Source organism: Gossypium arboreum, chromosome 1 (assembly GCF_025698485.1).
Source record: "Gossypium arboreum isolate Shixiya-1 chromosome 1, ASM2569848v2, whole genome shotgun sequence".
Lineage (NCBI taxonomy): Eukaryota > Viridiplantae > Streptophyta > Magnoliopsida > Malvales > Malvaceae > Gossypium > Gossypium arboreum.
In genome coordinates this window covers 121345445-121364796 of record NC_069070.1, presented here as the reverse complement: position 1 = coordinate 121364796, position 19352 = coordinate 121345445, and the positions used below count along the sequence as shown (strand labels likewise).

Genomic DNA, 19352 nt, shown 5'->3' with positions numbered 1-19352 from the left:
ACTCTTTAAAAATATTTAAACTCTTATTAAATTTCTACATTTTTATAATTATTAAATTTTTTATTTTTAAAATATATAATCAAACTAATAATTTTATCAAATTAATTTATACTTTTTTGGTTAACACTTTTAATTATGATTTTATGAACAACATTAATTTTCTATAATCTATAATTTAATTTAATTATTATATCTCTTTTAAGTAAGGTTATAATTGAAAAAATATCGAAGCAAATCATTTTATTTTCCCCTCTTAGCCAAACAAAAATATTAAAATTATTAAGCATAAGTTATAAATGCAATTCATGTTACGTGGATATGTAGTTTAGTTTAAATAAATTATGTCAATTTGTTTGTTGGCTTTCGATAAATTCATAGGCATTCGTTATAAGGTTATTTATCAATATAAATAATAATAATAATGACATTTGTTGATAAGGATGCGTGCAGAACAAGATCACAAGTTTGACAAGTTGCGAATTTGACCTAGGGCTCTAGACGAATGAAGGAAACTTGCAGCTTGATTAAACCTGAAACGCAACAATTCGAGTTACATCTAATTAAAGAAAGCAACAAATAAAACAAAATAACGAAGAAATTAAGAACAAGGGAATTGAATTAAACTAGGAGAGAGTCTAATTCGACTATGGAGACACTTGTTGTAACATCCCAAATCCGGCCTAAATGTTACGGTCGAATTTTGAAGGCTACATGGACCATCAAAATGGCCAAATAAAAATAGTTCTTTGAACATCATCATTTTTGTCAAGGCTTACAAAACTCGTCATCTTTGTTAAAACATCAAATTTTAGGGTTGTCTTTGTGATTATAGTTCATTTACTTAGTAGTGACATTTTCGGCGAAAAAACGCAATCAAATTGCAAAACAGTTTATATTTTCAAAATCGATTTCTTTACTACGCAGCGGAAAATCATAATTTTTACTTAGGCCCAAAATTTTGCAATTACCGATTATTAAGTCAATTCAAAGCAAAAAAAAAAAAAAAAACATGCAAGCAATTAAGCCCAAAATATTAACCCAAGGCACAGTCCCAATAAAAAAAAACATTTACAATTCCAACCAAAAATTAATTTTAAATTCAAAATTTTAAATAAGTCCAGTGTCTGATACGAGAATTCCAAAGGCCCAAACCCAGTCCTTAGCTCATGGATTACCTGTAAAGTTTAAACTAAGGGGGTGAGCTTCAAGAGCTCAGTGTGAGCCTAAACAAGGCAACTAAAGAATATTCACAATTTCAACTAGTAAGACAATCAATAATCATGTAGCAATTTTACAAAAAAATTATGGCATCAATTCAATCAATTTCTCAAAGTCATGTTCATGGCACACTTTATGCAACAATGCAAGTCCTACACATACCATTTGCTGCACATTATGAGTTCCCTAGAACTCGTCATCCAAACACCAAACAATTGGAGCCGAAGCCCAGCGTGGTTGAATCTTAGAAACAAGATGAATCAACAACCTCTTCAAACGACTCTAATTTTCCCTCTAAGAAAGTGTTATTCGCAAGAAAAAACTTGAAGACGATTCTCATAATCTAAAATATTGTTAAAACTTCTTTTAAAAGAAAACTTAAGTGAAATTCTTGAAGAGAAAAACTTAAAAAGAATTTGTAGGGTATGTCTCGTATTTTCAGTCAAACAGATAGCGATGTCACGACGAGAAGTTTCTCGACATTGCAATGACGAACAACGTCGTGATGACGTGAATGAGGACGTTGCGACGTTGCGACGTGTTCCCCCTATAAATCGAGTTTTTTCTCGCAATTAAACTTTGTTATCTTTTCTCGGTCTAACTCTGATTATTCTAGGGATGTTTTAGTGATATTTTCACACGAATTTCAGCCTATAAATAAGCCTTTTAGAAATCCTAGATAGTTAGAATAATAACAACAAAATTAAGAGAGAGCTTATGGGAATTTCGGGAAAACTTTGTAATTTTAGGTTCGAGTTTGTTTATTTCTCCATCTTGTAACCCCCTTTTGATTTTTGTCGTTGTTAATGAAATTTTCTTTACTCATGATTTTTTATCATCTTCAGAAAGATTTTTCCACATAAACATTTGTGTCCAATTTTATCGATTTTCGTTCATATTCGTTATATAATCGAATTCAACCTAGATTTGAGTTTTTTTTTAACCCATAAGTATCAATATATCTAATGAAAAATAAATACAAGTAAAACAAATGATGACCCACAAACAGCTCAATGATATTCATAAATAAATTATTTAAATCATATAAATATCCCAAAAAGGAGATAGGTCCACGATTCCATGGCCATTCGGCCAGAATTCTTTAAATTTAATTTTGGGGCGTTAAGTGAAACAAACTTTGGTGCAAATTGCAAATTTATGAGGGGGGTCAGGTGGCAATAATATCAAATATTACATACAAATTGAAATAAAAAACTAAAGAAAACAAGTTGATTGTGGTGATTACTTAATGCCAGCATTCGATATTAAATGTAGTTAGGTGCTACTCCGACAAGTATTTTTATTATGCCACCACCATCTTCAAAAATTATAAAATAATTATTTAACTATTCGAAAATTTTTATTTAAATTACTAGGTTGTTAAGTTTTTTTTCTTTTAAAAAGTTTGATTTGCGATCTCCAAGAGACGATCTGATGATCAGTATAGTGGATCGATACCCGCCAATTAGTAGAAGAACATACTTATATCTAAGTTGATTTGACGGTCAATATAGGAGATTGAAAAAAAAAGCTATTTGGATTTTGGTTATCAGGTTTAAGGCATTCAAAGTTGTTACATGAAAAAGGATGAATTATTAAAGAGAAGAGGAATGAGAGCTTTCGATTAGTGTAAGCATTGTGAACATAAGGCCATACAGTAGTGACTTTCGAATAGTCAATGATCATTTTGTAACTTTTTGAAGTTGAGGACCAAAACATAAACTTACTAATAGTTTTGTGACATTGGGTATAATTTATCCTAAAAATTAAAAGGTTGCAATATGATTCAAGTTATTGTACTCTTTGTACTTTTATTTTCAAGAATTTAGTTTCTTTATGTTTCGAATTTAACACTGTTAAAATTATTCTATTAATTCGCTAATATAATATTTTAAGGTTTTAAAAAAATACTCATTTGATAGTAATGTAACAAAAAATGATATTGTAATGGACCTAAATTTGACAGAAAAATTTAATGGTGTTATCAATTCTTAAAAGTTTGTATCAATATTTTCCCTCACTATTTGCTTCCACTCACTTGATAGTCATGTAACAAAAAATGATATTGTAAACAACTAAATACTTCCGCTCCTGTTTCTACTAATAAAATTTTCTGTCATATTAACATCATACCTTTTCTTTTCACCCTTCTTCCTCACCAGATCCACTTCACTTTCGTATAACTTTCGACTATACCTCAATCTTTCACACCCCAAACAAAATCAAACCATTTATCATATCTGCTTTTTGTTGGCTCTAGTGCTCTAAGTGTAGTATATTCGTTTTGTATACTTGTATTTTTCAAACAAATTGATTTAATAAAAATATTCATTAAGTACATTAATGCATTTTTTTTATTGTTCTCATTGTTTTTGCATGCAAAGCAAAATAGAAGCAAATATTGACTCGTTGGTTATCTAACATTTCACTAATACTAAGCAATATTACATGGTTGGATTGTAATATGAAAAGACAACTTGTCTTAGTAGAAGAACCTAAACATGTCCCTAGTTTAATCGAAAATGAACAAATCAATTTAAAGACTAATATGTTGTCTATTAAGTCCAATTGGGGAAATGCTTTTGTTTTAAGCATCGGAGCATATGATTCCCAGAAAATAGAGACATAGATATGACTGACTAGATTGACAGTACATCAGACAATACTTAAGTAGAATAGATCTTAGATCCATTTATAGATTTATTCACTTGTGACATTCATAATGTGACATACATTAATCTTAAGTGGATAATGGATTATGTATGCATGACTCGTATACTTTGCTATAAGTAAAAACCTGAGTGCAAATAGATAAAAAAACTGAAAGCTAGTGTGTTGAATACACGACTTCTGTAGTATGTGGCATCGTTTACAACAGTGGAATTCGTAGCTCAATTAATGGATAAATGATATTCTCTCATTGGCATTACATGATAGATGGAAAGTAAATGTTTCTACGAGTTGTTTGTCTTTGTGAAAACTATTTAATAATAATTGACTTTTCATTAAGGATTATATAATGATTATTATGAGATAAAATATGATAATATTAGGAGAACATATAGAAAGGGAAAATGATAATTTTATATAGCGCAATGGGGCAGGAAAGCAATTACCATAAACATTTCATATCCACCGTCTAAAAGAAAAAATTCACTCTGTCTCACCCCACATCCACTTTTCAAAAATAATTTTCCCTCATTTCCTCTCACTTTATTTATTTTGAAATTTTCATCTACTTTTTTATTTTATTTTAATATTTAAAATTTTCTAATATTTTTAAAACAATTTTTATCATTTTATATATAATCAATGTCAAATTGACAAAAAAAGTATAAAAACAGAGGAATAAATTTATTATTATACAAACTAAAAAGTGCCACTTAACAGTTGGGTGACAAAAAAAAAATTTCAAAAACTTTAGTAATTAAATTGTAACTTTTTTTAGTTAAGTACCTAAAACAAAAACTTTCTCATAAATCACTGACTGATTGTAAAATTTACCCATAGATTATTGTATTAATTGAGTAGCTTTGTATCAAACCCAGCTTTTTTATTTAAATAACCCAAAAATTTAATTAATTTTTAAAATGACCAATTTTTTTAATTAAACACCAAAATGACCTAAAATCTACAGTAAAAGTTGTTGGCGCTAAATGATTTGGCGCCACCAACATGCCACATCAGCATCCATGAAAAAAAAATTTAATTTTTTGGTGGAGCCATGTAGAATGACGCAACATGTATAAATACTATAGAAATACTGCAAGTTCTAGAAATATGAGGGACTTCAAAATAAATTTTCCCTTTTTTGATGGAACCAATTAATATGGCCACCAGCCTGACACCACCTGCCGCCTTCTTTCTTTTTTTTTTTACTTTTTTACTTTCGTCCCTTTTTTTGTGTTTTTATATTTATTTATTTTATTTTATTTATTTTACTTATTTTTTTATTAATTTTAAAAATTTTGAAATATATATTTGAAATATTTTATAATATATATTTTTAAAATTTAAATATATATATTTGAAATTATTTTTAAAATTTTAAATATATATTTTTGAAATTATTTTTGAAATTTTGAATATTATTTTTAAATATTAAATATATATTTTAATAATATAAAATATTTAAATATTTAAAGATATGACCTTTCAAATTTATTATTAGTTTTTAATATTTTAATATTATTTAATTTGTTTTATAATATTTTAAATTATAATTTTTAAATTATTTTTAGAGATATTCGACTTTTTAATAAAAATAATCTAAAAATTTAATTAATTACCACATGCCCACAAGGATAATGTAGTGTTTAGAACATCCCGCACTCACACCGCCTGTTTTGAAGATCAACTCCTTAGGGCCGTGGCGGGATCCCCGACCGACGACCGATATATTCTGTCAATCGAAAAGTTTCTAAATTTCGGGAATATAGTTCTGCATTCATCGACCTAGCCCTTTGAGCGTTCTCTTTCATGGCATCCCTAATTTTTGGTAATTAATTAAAATTTTTAGGTTATTTTATTAAAAGAAGAAAATCTTTAAAATAATTTAAAATCATAATTTAAAATATTATAAAATAAATTAAATAATATTAAAAATATTAAAAACTAATAATAAATTTGAAAGACCGTATCTTTAAAATATTTAAATATTTTATATTATTAAAATATATATTTAATATTTAAAATAATATTTAAAAATAATATTCAAAATTTAAAAAATTCAAAATATATATTTAAAATTTTAAAAATAGTTTCAAATATATATATATTTAAAATTTAAAATATTTCAAATATACATTTTAAAATTTTTAAATTTTTAAAATTAATAATAAAAATAAGTAAAATAAAATAAAATAAAGATAAAGATAACAAAAAAAAAAAAAGGACGAAAGTAAAAAAGGAAAAAAAGAAAAAGAAAGATGGTGGTAGGTGGTGTCAGGCAGATGGCGCCATAACTCCACCATAAAATGAAAATTTTATTTTTAAGTCCTTCATATTTTCAGAACTTGTAATATTTTCATAATATTTATACAGGTAGCGCTATTCTACATGGCTCTATCAAAAAATTAATTTTTTTTTATGGATGCTGACGTAGCATGTTGGTGGCGCTAAACCATTTGGCTCCACCAACTTTTACTGTAAATTTTAAGTTATTTTAGTGTTTAATTAAAAAATAAATTATTTTGATAATTAATTAATTTTTTAGGTTATTTAAATAAAAAAGCCATAAGAGAAATTTCTCTTGTCCAATCATTCAAGCATTAAATATTGAAGAGCCAAGGAATGTCAAGTGGTGAATTAGAGAAAAAAAAAGATTTAAATATAGAATTTGCCTTCAAATTGTATTATTTTTTTCATTTAGTTACTTAAAGTTTTTTCAAGTCCAAAGTGATATTAAACTACTAATATCGTCTCATTTATCTAATAAAAACGTGACACATAGTACATTCATACAAAACGCTTTGTATGGGATTTGAGTAAAATAAAAAGATTGATAGTTTATGTATTACTTTTGGCGAAACAAACTTTAAATACCTAAATGAAAAAAAATATAATTTGGGAGGCTAAATTTATAGTTAATCCAAAACAAACAAACAAAACCAAGCAAGCAAATTGCCAGCCAAATTGCTATTTTTTTTCCCACTATATCAGTATTAGATCACTCAAGTCCTTTCATTAGTCTAGCCATCAATTTTGACGTTAAATATCCATTCGAATATGACATAGACCATATTTAAAACACATGCAAACATAATATCTCGAGTTGGATTGAATATGAATTCAAATATATATTTTTATTTTTAAAGTTTGGTTCAAGTTGAATAGAATAAAGATATTTTATTTTATTTTAAAAGTAAAAATTGATATATATATATATATATATATAAGTAAGTCAGGAAAATTTTTAGTGGGCAAATGAAATTTTAATTTTAATACTCTATATTTTTATAATTTTAAAGAATTAAATCAATTTTTATAATTTTAAGGGTAAAGTGTAATTTTACTTTTATTAATTTAAAATTTTAAAGAGCCTAAATAGTAATTTTCTATTTTAGGGGGGCTGAGGCCCCTACCAGCCTCCCTAAGTTCGCCTCTTATATAGATATATGCATATATAGTGAGTTATAGTCAATGGCGAAGCCTATTTTTTTTTCTTTAGGAGGTTGAATTAAATTATATATTTTTACGATAGTAAAAATACAATTTCATCATTTTAAGAGTTTATTCCTTTATAATTTTTAAAAGATTGAATTAAATTTTAATATTTTTGGGGGCCAAAGTACAATTTTACCATTACTAATTTAAAATTTTATAAATTATAAAAAATAAATTAAATTTTAATATTTTAGGAGGACCATGGCTCCACTATGCTCCGCCACTAATTATAGCCTTATCCTAGATTTTTCACATTAAAATTGAAAATTATTGACCAAGAAAATAAATTCCAAATGTCTTATAACTTAGAAAGTGAAGCTTAACAATCAACGTTCAACATACAACCACCCGATGGACCCGATGGCTCTATTTGTATAATATTATTCAAGGGATGTTATTAATTTAAGGGTAAATTGTAAGAATAGTCATCCAACTATTTAGTTTGTTCTATTTTGGTCACCTAATTATTAATTTATTTGTTTTAGTTACTAATCTTTTCGAAATTAAATATTTTAGTTGATAGCTACAAATGTGCTTAAAATTTATATGTGTGTTTTAAATATACTCCATGTTAGATCCTAGTTGACATTTAATACCTAATTTATTGGCTAGATTGGCAGAAGGACTAGATTGATACGATGTTAATATTTCAAGGACTCAATTAAAATATTTTGAAGTTCAGGGACTAATTTACAAGATGACTCATTGTTGGCGCTTGGTGTAATTAATCATTTAATATAAAAAGTGATTTAGAAATTTTTATTTGATATAATTGTACATATAATTTTTTTTATATAATGTCTAGACTACCCATAACACTTCCCCATCCCAATCCTTAAATAACGATATTAATAGTATATTAATTAAAATTAAAATTTTATATAACAAATTTTAAGCCGAACTCTAAGTTGTAGTCCATTGGTCTAGTAATCGGGTATTCACTTCCTTTAGGAATTACTTAAGTTTAAATTGCAAAAGTGTTACCTATTATAGTATGTGTCGGTAGTAATTTACTCATGCTAAAAAACTCAAAATCTAAGCTTAATTATAAACTCTTTTTTTGAATAATCTCGTTATAGGTTATGGCCATATTTACTCTTTTTAACACAATGCCCAGAACTACTCATAGTCCCTCCCTAATCCATAAGTAAAAGGAGAATGCGCTTCAGCGCATTCGAACCCACATCCTACTGCATTGACAATAATGCTCATGCGCTAGTTTTAAGTATAATTTAAATAAAAAATGAAATTTAAAACTAAACCCTCATTTAAAAATTATTCTTTTTTTTTTCAGCATTAAATTATTGATAATGAAAGAAAATGATTGGTACATTACCCAAAAAGATATGTTCGTTAAAAAGACAAAAAGAAAAAATTAATTTAAGATAAGGCCAAAATACCTGTGTAATAGGATTTTTTTAATTTTCATATTTAAATATATAATTTTCTTTTTTATATATTTATACATACCTGTCACCGACAAACATTTATTAAAAATGTCGTTTTTTTAAAAAATTAATAATTTATACTTCTTTTTATATTATTTAAGAAAATAAGTTGATTTTAAAAATTAGAAACTAATGTGATAAAAATTGCAGAAGTGCTTTTCAAAAAACATTTTACACCAAATGCGGCTTTTGGTTTGTTGGTTAAATGCATGCATTTTCTACCGTTTAATCTTAGTTTGAATCTTCCTCCCATATTTATTTGGTTTTCTTTTTTTAAAAGAATTAATTGATGTTTTTAATTTTATTTTTAGTTAACAACTTATTTATTTATATAGACAAAATAATAAATAATATAATTATATAATAAAAATAATTCTTATGTTAAATATATTTTAGGGTAAACTGTACTCATGATCACTTTTGTTTACCTTATATTTTATTTTAGTCACTGAGCCGTTAATTATCGTTAATGGTGTAATGATAAGCTGACGTGACATATTAAATCATCATTTCAAATAAAAATTTTAGGTTAAATTATATAATTTGTCCCCATATTTTTTAATTTTGAGCAATTTAATTTTTTTGTTTTTTATTTTCCATTCTTTTCTACTTTTTCTTTTTTTTTTTTAACTATCCAACCTAATTAAAGTTTTAAATTAGCACTACTTATACAGTGAAATGATAAGTCAGTTCCATTACGTCTATAATAAAAAATAATTTATAAGATTAATTTATTATTTTTAAAATTGAGTTGCTGTTATTGCCCTAAAAAGATTAGATGCTTTAACAAAGTCCACATTAAAAATAATTACTTTTTGTCTCATTATTATATTTTTCTATTTTTCTTCCAATTGTGCTTTTGAAAATGTATCCCATTTATTACACATCATCTTTTCCAGGAAGAATAATATACAAAGAAACAAATCTTGAACTGATATTTTTACTTTTATTTTTTGTCACAGCATCTTCCTAAAGTTTTAAAATGGTAAAATTTCAATTTAGACCCTTTATAATTTATAAAATTTTAAATTAGTAATAATAAAATTATATTTTAACTTTTTTTAAATGATAAAATTTTAATTTAACTGTTTTAAAATTATAAAAATATAAACTATTAAAATGACGAAATTATATTTATTACTCATCATCTTTTCAAAAAAAAAAAGAGAATAATATATAAAAAGAGACAAAATTTGAACTAATATATATATTTCTAACTTTTGTCACATCATCTACTTAATTCGGTTCGGTCCACCTAAAAAGCAGTGGCGAATCTAAGGGCATGTCTCTTAAAATAGTAAATTTTAATTTAGATCTTTTATAATTTAATAAATTCTAAATTAATAAAAGTAAAATTATATTTTGACTCTTTAAAAATGATAAAATTTTAATTTAACTCTTTAAAATTTATAAAAATATAGGTCATTAAAATAACGAAATTACATTTATTACACGTAATATTTTTGAAAAAATAATATATAAAGAGACAAAATTTAAACTAATAAGTCTTTTTTTTATATTTTTGTCACATCATCTACCCTATTTTGGTCCACCTAAAAGTATATTTATACATCAATTATTTGGGGGACTAATTCACCTTTCTCCTATTCATTTCCTTTCTCCCTATTTATACATCAAAGTTTAAATCCAATACTAAAAGAAGAAAGAAGAAGAAAGTAAGGAAGCTCTTGAAGTATCTATATTAATATTATTATAAGGGTATTTTTATCTTTTCATATTTATATAATTTTAAATAAAATAATTAAAAAAATCATTATTTTTGAATTGAACGCAATATCAATAAATTCGTGTTTTAAAAATCTCTTATCAATAATGATAAAATCTAGTTATGATATTAAGATTATAAATGTCCGATTCGAGTTTAAATAAAAAAATTAAATATTTATGACAAAATTTACGTTTATATGTGAAAATAAAGGAGAGGTAATTAAACCTAAATATAATATAATTAATTAAAATTTAAATAAAATTAAATATAAAAATAAATTAGACTCAATAAAAATAAACAAACAAAATTAAAATTGAATAAATCGATGTAACTAAAGCTCTAAAATTGAATAAATGTAATTATTAAAATAATCCTAATGGTTAAAAATCTTGTGTTTCACTTCATTTCTCATGTAAAATTTTCATTGTATTCGCATCTCGACTTGTTTTTAATGCATCGATAATATCGTACTTACATCGAAAATTATCAATAAAGTATCAAAATTAATAGAATTTATGTCTAGAAATAATTAAAATGAATAAAAAGTATCTCAATTAAGCAATGTATCAAAAGGATAAAAATAAAATTTACCAATTTCCTTTCCTCTCATTTTATCTCAAATTAGGCATTAAAAATAGAGTAAAATAAGGAAATATTATTCTTTGCTATCAAATTTTTTTATTTATTTTGATCTATTTTTAAATTTTGATAAAGTTTGCCACAAAAAGGTTCATTTTGAAACAAATAAGTATTGAAGAATATTGGGGATTTTTCTATTTATGACCAAAACTAAATGCATACTTGCAAATTTGTCCATTTCAATTTAATTACTAGTAACACCTTGAAATTGGGGTTAGAAGAATTAAGGTATGTTGGTTGAATCAGAGTTTCGGTTGGGCTGTTAAGTTAGTTTTTGTGTTTAAGGAAAAGAATGAGTCTACTAGTTTAGTGGTAAGACTTTAGCTTACGTTTAGGTCTTGTGTGCGTTAAGTGAGTTTTTTTTTTTTTTGGCTTTGGTTTCAAATTAATGTTAAGCGATATTTAAATTGCTAGAGAAAATTATTTTCAAAAAGAAATTTTGAAATATTGATCAGCGTTTTGTGTTAGGTCATTTCGATGGCCAAAGTGACCTTTGAATTTTGATCGAAACTTTTGGGCTGGGTGAAGAAGAATAAGAAGAATAGATTTTAGGTCTCATGTGATATCCAAAATGAGTTAGTAAGAAATATGTTGGTTAATAGTACTTAGTGTTTCCAATTTATGATAAAAATTCTCAATTAGTCTTCAAATTTTAAAATGTTCTAATTGAATCCTTAAAGTATCAACATTGTATCAATTAGCTTTTTCTGTCAGCCTACCATAATCTTAGTCTCTTAGATGTTAAATATAACATCAAAGATGACATGAAGCATATTTAAAATATGTGGATCAAAATTTCAATACTTGTGTCTTACCATAAGGACAACTTTAGAGATGACGCATTAAAAAACAAATAGTTCATGAAAATTTACAAGGGATGTTTCTTTTTCTTTTGTTTTTCCTTTTAACGCGTTAGATCCAAATTTTCCATGTGATAGATTTAAATGTGTTTCAGATTTGATGAATGGGCTTTAAATATATTCCAATTCATATTCGAGTTAACATTTAACATCGAAGCTAACGGCTAGATTGACAGAAGAAGTTGATTAATATGATATTGAAACTAAGGACTCAATTAAAATATTTTAAAGTTTAAAGACCAATTTAAAATTTAATTTAGAGTTTAGAAATGTTTGGTGCAATTAACCCAAATTAGTTTAATACTTAAATATTAAAGAACAAATTTAACAAATCTATATCAATAATCTCTCTATATTTGTATCTATATTTTTTCACTAATTTTCCCGAATAAGGTAGGTCGAAGCTAAAATTTATTTTAAGGAGTTGAAATTAAATTATAAATTTTAAGGGATTAAAGTATAATTTTATCATTGTATATACTTATTTTTTAGAATATTTAAATGGACTAAAATGATATTTTATCATCTTAGAAAGCCTAAAACAAAACGTTACTATTACATTAACTTAAAATTTTAAAGGGACTAAAATAATATTTTGTCCTTTTAGGATACAAGATCCTTACCCATCCCTTGGGGTCATCCCTGCAAATAATGTTTTTTTTTTATTTTCCTTTTAATACATTAGACGTGTTAAAAAAAAATCAAATTTGAGAAATTGAATTTAGATTGATTGGGTTTGAATTATTTTTAATAAAATATACTTTAATTTAATTTTAATTATAAAATATATAATAATAGTATATTTTAATGCGCTTTATTTTGATTTTTATTATCATTTATAGCTCAGATAATTTATTTTTCTATATTTTCTCTGTAGACATTGAATTTCATTCCGACCGAAATATTAAATCTTATTTAATCTAATTTTAATTTTCAACTTAATAGTCCACAAAATCACCGATTTATTGAATTATTTTCATTTGAAATAACTTAATTGAAAAATTTTCAAACTTTTAAATTTAATTTTTTTTTACTGGACTTGCATTAAAATTTAATTTTGGACTTGTTTGTAATTTTGCGAAATTTGATTTGAATCTTTTGAATTTTAAAGTATGTGTAATATGGGCCTTTATTTTACTATTGGATCAATTTTGGGCTTTTAACCCATTAGTTTTTGAGTATCTACATCTACATCTCTCTCTCTCTATATATAAAATATAAAAATCAAAAAGGGAAATTACAAAAGAGTCTCTCTCAAGTTTTCAAATCTTTTCAATTTAGTCCCTTCTCCCTTGTAACTTTGATTTTACAAAATCAAAGAGGAAGACAATTTGACGGTTTCTTCTTTCTATTTGGACGATGTTGCAGCTGATTGGTATGATTGGATACACTGTAACAAATAGTTGGCAGCTTGGACTGCCTTTATCGATGCTCTTGTCAAGCATTTCCGATCTGGTGATCTTAAAGAACCAGAGAAGTTATTGGCTAAACTTCAACAAGTTTCCACAGTGAGTGATTATCGCTCTCGATTTGAAGCAATCACCAACCGTACCATGTACTTGCCTCCACAATTACATAAGCAACGTATTACTTTAGAGAAAGGGCTTGTTAAGCCGACATGTTATCATTTAGACAAGTTTACTCTTATTTAATTTTAATGTAAATAAATAAATTTATTCATTTTAACTCGAATTTTATTTCGCTCAATTTGATTTAAAAAAAATTTAAATTGAGTTAAGACAATAAAGTAAGACTCACCAACTCGTCTAATTCAAAAAAATTTCATTTAAACGCATATACCTCTACATACAGTAGTGTATCTAGCATGTAGGCAAAGGTCTTGTCCTCTCTTATTGAGTTGAGGGATCAATCTATATATTAAGTAATAATTCAACTAAAACTCCTAAAAGATATTTAACCAATGTTTGAGTTGCTAAATCTGAACTGAACCTAAACTCTCTTAATAAGACTTAGTATGCCTTTGGACGGACGATTGGTATGATGCGGTGGAATCTTTTACCTCACAACTATAATAACTAATCTTATCGTCACCGTTATTCTTAATCTTATCGGAGGTAAACACACCGCCCTTCTAAAAACACCCTTAATAACTAGTCAATATAAAGACTAAAGCATGCTTTTTCACTAGGGTTTTTGTAAGAGTCTTAAATGCCATGATTGGCAATATGTGTTTAATTTAATTTTGATGGAACCAAACGTGAGCAAATGAAGTCCATTGAATTAATTGGGTTTAAATTCCATGTTTTTTGGACACTACAATGTTGGCAAACCTTAAAAAACCATTACCACCACCACCAACAAATATTTTTTTGTTTGTTTGTTCGTTTTCTTCTGTCTTTTTTTTTTCTTAACACAAAAATGCTGGCATCATAACCAACAAAATCTACAAAATCTCTGTCTTTTTTATTTTATTTTTCTCTCTCTTTATTCAAAGAAATGAAAAAATCTTTTGTCCATCCGTTTTCTATCTTGTCGGATTCTCCCACCATTTTTCCCGTTTGTTATTGAATTCCTCTTTTCCTCAATCCCCAACAACCTTTTTTGTAGCCATGGGCCGGCAATCTCACCGGGACTATTTCTCCGGTCATGTACATGGCGCTTCCACCGCCATTAGCCCTACCTCTACTAGTACTTCCATATCTGATGACAACAATAACACGGACCTTGTATGGCCCTTTGGCAAGCTGGAAGATCTCGATCACGATGACATCCGTGAAGCGGCGTACGAAATATTCTTCACGGCTTGTCGTTCATCGCCGGGGTTCGGAGGTCGGAATGCTTTGTCATTTTACTCTTCGCAAGATCATCATGGGAATGGGGATGGAGGATCAATGCACGGGTCGGGCGGGCGAGTGAGCGCGGTGGTGACGATGACTCCTACGAGTAAGGTTAAAAAAGCCTTAGGGTTGAGGATGTTGAAAAGATCGCCTTCTAGGCGGATGTCGATGTCGTCAGTTAATGGTGGAGGTTCGACGCCGTCGGTGTCACCCATTTCTCATCATGGACACAGTAATTCCGTTTCATTTTATAGCTCCGGAGGGTTTTCAACGGTGCCGACACGGCCAAGGCGACCTTTGACGTCTGCCGAGATTATGAGGCAACAAATGAGGGTTACCGAACAAAGTGATAATAGGCTTAGGAAAACTCTCATGAGAACCCTTGTTGGCCAAGTAAGTATACTACATATCAATGCAATATGTATATGATTGTATTGATTGATTGTGATTGTAATTTCTTCTATTATTTTCAATAGATGGGAAGGAGATCGGAGACTATCATCCTTCCTCTTGAGCTTCTTCGTCAATTAAAACCATCGGAGTTCAACGACATGAGCGACTACCATTTTTGGCAAAGGCGTCAACTCAAAATCCTAGAAGCAGGCCTCCTCAATCATCCGTCGATCCCTCTCGAAAAATCGAATTCTTTAGCGAAACGTCTACGAGAGATAATCCAAGCCAGCAAATCCAAGCCTATAGACACTGGCAAGAACTCTGACACGATGAGAACGTTATGCAATTGTGTCGTTTCTTTATCTTGGCGAAGTGCTAACGAAACTTCTAGCGATGCATGCCATTGGGCCGATGGGTTCCCTCTCAACATCCACATATACATCTCCCTCCTTCAAGCCATATTTGATATTCGAGATGAGACATTAGTCCTCGATGAAGTCGACGAATTGCTAGAGTTGATGAAAAAGACTTGGTCTACATTGGGGATCAATAAGTCAATCCACAACGTTTGTTTCACTTGGGTGTTGTTCCAACAATACGTTGCGACGAATCAAATGGAGCCTGATCTTCTTTGTGCCGCATATACTATGTTGACGGAGGTGGCGATTGACGCTAAGAAGATTGATCGAGAGGCGGCGTACGTGAAACTATTGATGTCTATGTTGGTTTCGATGCAAAAATGGTCGGAAATGAGGTTACTTCACTACCATGAGTATTTCAACAAAACAACAGTTGGTGGAGTGGAAAACCTTTTACCTTTGGCCTTATCATCAATGAAAATATTAGGTGAAGATGTTACAATAAAGGAAGGGGAAGGGAGCAAGAAAGGGGACACAATGCTTGTGGATTCAACTAGTGATTGCGTTGATCATTACATTCGATCTTCTTTGAAAAATGCGTTTGCAAAGGTGAGTTTTATTTTTGAATTTTAAAACATTTTAATTAAATACTCAAAGCAGCAGTATTAAAATCAACCAGTTTCTTCTGTCAATCTTGTCATTAGCTTGAGTTTTAACACTGAGCATAACTAAACACATGGATAAAATTGTACCTACTTGTGTACGTATTCACAACTTAGATTTAGGGATAAGTAAAAGCTGAATAAAACCAATTTAATGACATGTTTAATTTTTTCGATGTGGGTTAAACTGGTGATGGATTAAGGATTCTATTAGAATTATTAAGTTGATCGGTTATTGGATATTAAAATTCATACTCAAATTGATTGACTTAATAAATTTAATATATATTTATTTTAAATTATTTTAAACTATTTTTAAATAAGTCAAATCCAAACCATCAATATGATATGATAGGTACACTCATCTTTATATATATAGTTTGATCCACATGTTTTAAATATGCTTCGATCAAGTATAAACTGACATTTAATGTCTAAATAGATAACTAAGTTGAAGGAAGAACTTATTTAATACAATATTAATACTTTAAATACTCATTTAAAATATTTTAAAATTTTGATATCAATTTAAATTCTAAACAATACTATATTTTACTGTCAAATATAAACTCATTTGTTTGCATAACGTTTGATATATAGATAATAGCAAATGAAAATTTGAAAAACGCTAAGGTCGGCGAACGGGCGGAAGTTAGCGAAGCTCTGCTGCAATTGGCTAAAGAAACCGAGGATTTGGCCGTAAGGGAGAGGGAGTTATTCAGTCCGATATTGAAACGGTGGCACCCGACCGCAGCCGGGGTCGCGGCAGTAACGCTACACCAATGCTATGGTGCAGTGTTGAAGCAATACTTAACCGGGACGAGGATACTCAATAGCGAGATTGTTGAGGTACTACAGCGAGCCGCAAAGCTAGAAAAGGTGTTGGTCCAAATGGTAGTCGAGGATTCCGAAGAATGCGAAGACGGAGGTAAAGGAATTGTCAGGGAAATGATGCCCTATGAAGTCGATTCAATCATAATGAAGCTTTTGAGGCAATGGCTAGATGAAAGGTTGAAGCAAGCCAAAGAGTTGCTTTGTAGAGTAAAAGAAACCGAAGTATGTTGCAAACATGGTGCATTGTCAGTGAACAAGATGATGGCACATCATCTAATTTTTGGACAGTGCATAGCATTATATACTATCAGCGCATCAAATATGAAATATACCATTATAGTGATTAGGGTTTTTAATGTGTTGCAGACATGGAACCCGAAGTCGAAATCCGAGCCGTACGCACAATCAGTTGTGGAGCTAATGAGCATAGCCAAGGAAATGGTGAATGGTTTCTTTGAGATCCCCATTGGGATTACAGATGATTCAGTTCTTGATCTAGCTGAAGGCTTAGAGCAACTCATCCAAGAATACACTACGTTTGTAGCCTCATGTGGTGAGTATAAAACCTTTGCATTGTGTTTTATAGACCTGTCTGAGTGTAGGGTTATCTATCTGAGAATAAATGAAGTCGAAAACTTTTTCTTAAAGTGGGAGTGGGCAAAATTCAATTATTAAGTTATGAATTTATAATTTTTGGAGGGATTAAACAAATATTTAACCATTTAAGGGCTAGGATTGAATTATAAATTTTTAGGGATTATATGCAAATTCACCATTACATTAAATGCAATTTCAGGGTCAAAGCAGAGTTATCTCCCTTCACTTCCTCCTCTAACAAGATGCAACGGAGATTCGAAGTTTTTCAAGCTTTGGAGAAAGGCAAATCCTTGCACCACTAGAGTGACAGAGGTAACCCAATTCATGAAGACGGAAGGTCAACATCCTCGCCCGTCGACGAGTCGTGGGACGCAACGTCTTTACATTCGTATCAACAGCTTGCACTACCTAGCCTCCCACCTACACTCACTCGACAAAACTCTTAGCCTCTCGCCAAGGGTCTCGACACGGAACCGTTTCAGTGTGCACCTTGGTGTTGGTTGCACTTCGTCTTCCTACTTCGAACACGTCAACGCATCCATTCAAGCAGCGTGTGATCACGTGTCGGAAGTTGCCGCTTACCGCCTCATTTTCCTCGATTCAAGTCCCGTATTTTACGAGACCCTATACGTGGGTGATGTAGCCAATTCAAGGCTACGACCCGCGATCCGGATCCTAAAGCAAAACCTAGCACTCCTTACCGCTATACTCACGGACCACGCTCAAGCATTGGCAATGAAAGAAGTGATGAAAGCATCGTTCGAAGCTTTCCTCATGGTGTTGCTTGCGGGGGGACCGTCTCGGACATTCCAACGGTCTGACCATGAGATGATAGAAGACGATTTCGATAGCTTGAAAAGGGTTTTTTGCACTTGCGGAGAAGGGTTGCTATCCGAGGACATAGTCCAAAGGGAGGCCGAAGTAGTTGAAGGTGTGATATCATTGATGGGACAAACCACCGAACAATTAACTGAAGATTTCAGCATCGTGACATGCGAAGCCAGCGGCATTGGCTCCATCAGTGGAGGCCAAAAGCTACCTATGCCACCGACGACGGGTAGGTGGAATAGAGCGGACCCGAACACGATCCTAAGGGTGTTGTGCCATAGGAATGATAGAGCAGCCAATAATTTTTTAAAGAAATCATTTCAATTGGCAAAAAGAAATTGATTGGGGGGAAATCAAATTTGTATAGATATCGCATATACATGACGAAGATGAGGTTTTCTAGCATTGATTTTTTTCATAGATGTAAAATATACTAAAAAATTAAAAGGAAATCAATGGTTTAACTTAAAATGTTATTGTCAAGATCTTGTTAGTTGGGCTAGAGAGAGCAAATGTACATTTTTTGTTTCATTTTTAGGTTTCTAGCATTAGTTTTTTTTTTAGTTAAAATCATTAGGTATTTTTAATTGGGTAAACTATTAAAATAGTCACTTCTGTTTGCCTCGAGTTATATTTTAGTCACTTATGTTTGAAATGTTACGATTTAGTCACTTACATTATCATGTTGTAATATTTTAGTCACTGAGTAGTTAATTATCGTTAACAGTATAACAGTAAGCTGATGTGGCACGTTAAATCACCATTCCGAACAAAAAATTTAGGTTAAATTCTACAATTGGTCTCTATATTTTTTTCATTGTA

At 29.3% G+C, this 19352-nt stretch overlaps 1 protein-coding gene across 1 annotated transcript; it reads left to right on the top strand.

The window, feature by feature from the left end:
* Positions 1-14435: 14435 nt before the first annotated feature.
* On the top strand, positions 14436-19001 carry LOC108481291 (protein unc-13 homolog). The gene is made up of 5 exons (XM_017784447.2): positions 14436-15250; positions 15334-16218; positions 16872-17327; positions 17472-17658; positions 17902-19001. The coding sequence occupies exons 1-5, from the start codon at positions 14630-14632 to the stop codon at positions 18870-18872; spliced, it is 3120 nt and encodes a 1039-aa protein (XP_017639936.1). The 5' UTR covers positions 14436-14629; the 3' UTR covers positions 18873-19001.
* The last annotated feature ends 351 nt before the right edge of the window (positions 19002-19352 follow it).